Source organism: Argentina silus (assembly GCF_951799395.1).
Source record: "Argentina silus genome assembly, chromosome: 5".
NCBI classification, from domain to species: domain Eukaryota; kingdom Metazoa; phylum Chordata; class Actinopteri; order Argentiniformes; family Argentinidae; genus Argentina; species Argentina silus.
In genome coordinates this window covers 5715440-5720674 of record NC_139659.1, presented here as the reverse complement: position 1 = coordinate 5720674, position 5235 = coordinate 5715440, and the positions used below count along the sequence as shown (strand labels likewise).

General features: G+C 44.7%; 1 protein-coding gene across 1 annotated transcript in view; it reads left to right on the top strand.

The window, feature by feature from the left end:
* Window positions 1-507: 507 nt before the first annotated feature.
* Window positions 508-5235, top strand: part of LOC310804659 (A-kinase anchor protein 2-like) — a 19604-nt gene continuing 14876 nt past the window's right edge. The window contains exon 1 of the mRNA XM_083669977.1: window positions 508-632. Within this exon, the coding sequence (XP_083526103.1) occupies window positions 573-632 (60 nt within the window). The 5' untranslated portion in view covers window positions 508-572. The remainder of the gene's footprint in view (window positions 633-5235) is intronic.

Here is a 5235-nt window from a genome sequence, read left to right as displayed (position 1 = left end):
TATTGGTTCCCAGGTCTAGTAGCATGTCCTTCTTTGAGGAGAGCCTCTGTTAAAGTGTCTGTGAAGACTTTGAACATGACCTGTCCTGTCCTGTCGAGACATTCCACTGCACTCTACTGTCCTAGCATACTTACACACATTTGAACCAGCCTTTGACCCAGGGATAGCTCCTCCCCCTAGCTTCCAGGTGTTTTATCCCATCAAGGTGTCCAGCCCACAAAGGAAGTGGGAAGTGTCACACATACTCAACCTCGGTCTCCACCTCCGCCTCTTGGCCAGGAAGAGGAATAGAACATTTATGTAATTGCTTCTGATGCTAAGCTCATTGTGGGATCCAGAAGCACACCATAGATGACTGTGTCTGGACTGGAAGGGCTATGCAGTAGTCTGGTCTCGTCTATGCAGGAATGTAACCAAATACTATTGCCGGGGGCTGTACACTGTTCTCAACTTGAGAGGTCTAGGCTTCAAGATCATCATGGCAGTTAGTTAGCTGAGTTTACTGTGAGGAGTTCAGTGGGAGATATTGTTGTATAACTGTTCACTCTGGCCCTTTCTGGACATAACCAAAGATGTTGAAGTACACAGCACCGTGGAAAGTCATGGCTATGTCCATGGACAAAGGTTGTAGGGTAAGACGAACTATTAGAAATACAATTAGTGGAGTTTTGTTGTCTGTGCAAATACTCCCTGCTCTTCTTCCCTGATTCTGTGTCTCGGCAGTTTGTCTTTAGATTTGCATATGACTGGCATACAGCAATAATTTATGTTGTCGTTTTGCAGATAGTTTGTCTTGTAAAATTAATTTACTATCTAATCAGTGGAAATTGTCCCTGTCAATGCCTCATTAACTTCTGAATGTGACTCGATTATTAGATTTTATAACCAGAACTGAGCGTGAGATCACTCACTTGCTGTGCTCTTTTTTATTAGATAATTGTCCACAGAAGGAACTTGTGTAATCATCATTTATTATGCGAATATAAATATTTAGCATGGTTGATTTTTCAGTATAGCGTTGGTGGAATGGTGTTAAGTACAGCATGCTGGCAAGAGAGTTTTCTCAGGCAATGTGTATCAGTGGAAACTACAACTTCAATCTGATCATCATAAAACAGCTCAAGCAGTCACTCTGTATGAATTGGATTTCTTAAATTAATAGTTTCCTCCCTCGTATTTAATATTGAGTTCAGATAACAGCGAACTAAATCTTCAAAGACATACATTTTTGCATGCAGGTAAATAAGTTTGATTGTTATTACAGTTCGAAGCATCCTCTGAACATCCTTTAAAATGGAATCTCCTCCCTCTTCTGACGTAGAGGTGTCACCTAAGGAGGGTTTGACCACAGCGTTAGTGACCAGTTAGAGTGACTCATTGAAGAGACGACATTTCGCACGCAATGGACACATGGATTACTTATGACCCCCTAACCTACCATGCACATGTGCACACATGTTCACACATACACATGCAAGCACGCACACACGCACGCATGCATGCACGCACTCAGGCACGCACACACACACACACACACACACACACACACACACACACACACACACACACACACACACACACACAATTGGCTACTCAATGGCAAAATTACATGTACTGTATTAGAAGTGTGGGGAAAATAGAGTGAGAGAGATAGAGAGACAGATCAAGAGATTCAGGGTGAGAGAGAGGGGGTTGCAGAGAGAGAGGAAAAAGGGAAAGGGAGAGCATGAACTACAAGAGTGAGCCTCTCTAAAGCCCTCTTAGCAGAGCCTTTTTAAGGGCCCCTTAAGCCACTTTCACAGGTATTTCTGGTGTCACGACTCCTGAGACTACAGCCTTTAAGCGTAACTGTGTTATGAGTAGCAAAGGGTTGTGCCTAAGATGCTATTTAAAATAAGTGAATTTGTTCTTTGATTGTATCAACATAATCCAAATCACTCTGTGCAAATCAATCACTCTGTGACATTTGGAGACGTGTTTTTTTGTGTCTTGTCAAGTGTGTGTGTCTTGCCAAACCACACAGTTTGAAACGGAGGTTCCTTGAATAGGTTATCAAAGGGCCATTTTTCTGACAGAAATTGATTTGTCCACACCTTCAACCTGTCTGCTGAGGATAAGCCTAGGAGAGAATGAACAGAAAAATAACAGAGAGAGAGAGAGAGAGAGGGGGGGGGGGAGAGAGAGAGAGAGAGAGAGAGTTGCCAGCTGAGCTCACTGAGCTGCCAGCTCAGACCTGTTTACTGTTCTGTCCCAAGCTGTGGAGAGGAGATGCAGAGAGCTGTTGACACCAGATTAAAGGTTATTCTGAGCAGCCCAACTGGGATGGGGGGGCTCGGACAAGCCATCCCATCAGCCCCGTGGAACGCCTCAATTGTCACAACACTGGTCTGTCACCGTGGTGATCCCGGGACTCCCCATTGCGCATTGAAGCTTTTCATACCAACTACACGATGCAATAACGTTACGTTAGCTCTCATACCGGTGTAGTAACACTGTAATTACTCTAGAAACAATGTTATATAGTATATCAACGTGTTGTTACGGTACTTGCTGCTTAGCAACTACTGAAATGATAACCGTTGCATTTCTAGTACATATTAACAGCACTTGTTTCACGTTTATTGAAGGAAACATCTTATAATAAACATATGGATTATAGGAAACACTAGTGGAGTTCGAGATTTTATGTCAGTGTTATTCCACTGTGAATACCTCCAAGATGTATGAGTGTTGGCTGTCACACCCCAGAGAGCTCTCAGTATGTGTACACATCCATGGAAACATGCACTGCCGAGCCCCATACCTAGACGGCACAGGGGAGCCATTCTAGAGTCTGACTAATGCATTACATGTTACGGCTGATGTAGCATTCTCACTATTGAAACAGACAGTCATTGTCGGTGGTTATGTGAATATGTAAGGGCTGAAGAATGTTGTATTTTATTGGTGTGTGTGTGTGTGTGTGTGTGTGTGTGTGTGTGTGTGTTAGTGTGTATGTGAGTGTATGTGTGTGTGTGTGTGTGTGTGTGTGTGTGTGTGTGTGTGTGTGTGTGTGTGTGTGTGTGTGTTATGTGAATAATGTAGGCTAAGTGGTGTTGTTGTTGGACTGGCTTATTTCCTGACCCAGAGATCGATCGACTTATTTTGTCCTAGATGGCTAATGTAGTCAGCATGGGATGGCATGGGATAGCTTAGGGCCCTGTGCTCTATTGATCCATCTCTGACCCAATTTCACACATACAAGTACACAGACACACATGTACGCACACACAAACACAGTCTCTCATATAACTCACAGTACACTCTTGGATGAGTCCGGCACCCAAAATAGTCTGACACTTAACATAGACAAACTATGCGCCTGCTAGTCCCCCTTATCTAGGCCATTCAGCATCGTGTGAATGTTGTCCCAAAAATGAAGCGAAGAAAAAAACATTCTTAGAATTCTCATAAAACGTCTAAAAACAGAAAGCCTGTCATTGTTATTCAGTGCTCTTCAGTCTAGGTACTTCAGGTCCCCTTGAAGACACACACACACACACACACACACACACACACACACACGCACCACAGATACTCCAAGGCCCTTGGGTCTACACTGTCTCTTTCTCATTGAGGCAGCTGGGTTTACTGACCCTTAGGTGAAACCCACTGAGTGTGAAACAGCATTATTTATTCATTGTTATTCCGCTGTGGAAACAAAGCATGCGACAACAGAAATTATGCCTCACACAGATGATAACTGTCATGGAAAAGTAAGTACTACTTGTCAAAGCAGACCTTCAATCATTTCAAATATTTTGCAGTGCTTGATTGAGTTTGCCTGGCGCAATGAAACCAGTGCAAAAGTGCAAACCCCGCCCATCCACCACTCCAGACAGGCTCAAGCAAACGCTCAAGTATTTGAACAGATTTATAACACTTGAGACAGATGCTGGGAGTGACTAAGGATTGTACTGCTAATAAGCAGGAAGTGTTTGATTCTGTTACCATGGATGATTTCCCATCCCAATGCTTCCACTTCCTCTGCTCATACAGATGTTTCCCATTGCTTCCCTTGATTTCACGATTGTTATGGTAATAATTTACTTGGTTGTTCTACTTTAAACAAAGGACAACTTCGAAAGCTGAATGACGCCACCGAAACCTGTTGAATGCATAAATGCTTCACAAAATAATTTATAATGGGTGATACATCCAGGAAGTAAATCTTGACTTGCTATTACGATACAGTATCTTTGAGGCTTGTATGCTCATAATAATAATTAATGAATCCTAATAAGTTGTCCTTTGTTTCATTCATAAGTTACGGTAGTAGTAAGCGTCAGTTAGGAGAACATGTAGAACTGAACATTGAATCATGGCCATTCCCTTCTATTGAGGAGATGGGAAACTGAGCCTAAGCCTGAGCTCATAGATTAGAGGCAGTGAAAGTGAACTCACCCTGGGCTTTAATGAGCTAGTGGACACCACATCTGAGCCTCGGGAGAGGAGAGGAGAGGGCCACGGGGTCTGGTTACTGCTGATCCCATGACCCAGTACACTGTGATAAACAATACATACACACATACACACGTACGTGCACACACACACACACACACACACACACACACACACACACACACACACACACACACACACGCAAAGTGTTTGTATCAAGGAGTGAAACCCTTTGAGGCAATCTGAGGATGACAGTGGTGAGGGGAAAATGCCTTTGAAATTATAGTCCCAGACTCCCAGGCCAAAATGTCCCCATGCCTCCCTCCACCCTCTCCCCCCCGAGCGATGCAGGGAGGGGCACATGCCTGGTGCTGCACCCCTGTGTGAGCCACTCTGACTGGGAAAGAGTGACCAACCCAAAACATCGGAGGGAGGGGGATGGGGATGCTGGGAGGGGAGGAAGGGAGGGAGAGGACAGTGGAAGGGAGGGGCTCAGGGGGCTGTCTCATACACAGGGTGGGAGGGAGGGATGTAGAAGGGAAGGCAAGAGGGCTGGATGTTTTGGGGAGGGGTGTGTGTGTGTGTGTGTGTGTGTGTGTGTGTGTCTGTGTGTGTGTGTGTGTGTGTGTGTGTGTCTGTGTGTGTGTGTGTGTGTGTGTGTGTGTGTGTGTGTGTGTGTGTGTGTGTGTGTGTCTGTGTGTGTGTGTGTGTGTGTGTGTGTGTGTGTGTGTGTGTGTGTGTGTGTGTGTGTGTGTGTGTGTGTGTGTGGCTCTCCGAGTCCTGGGCCTGCACAGA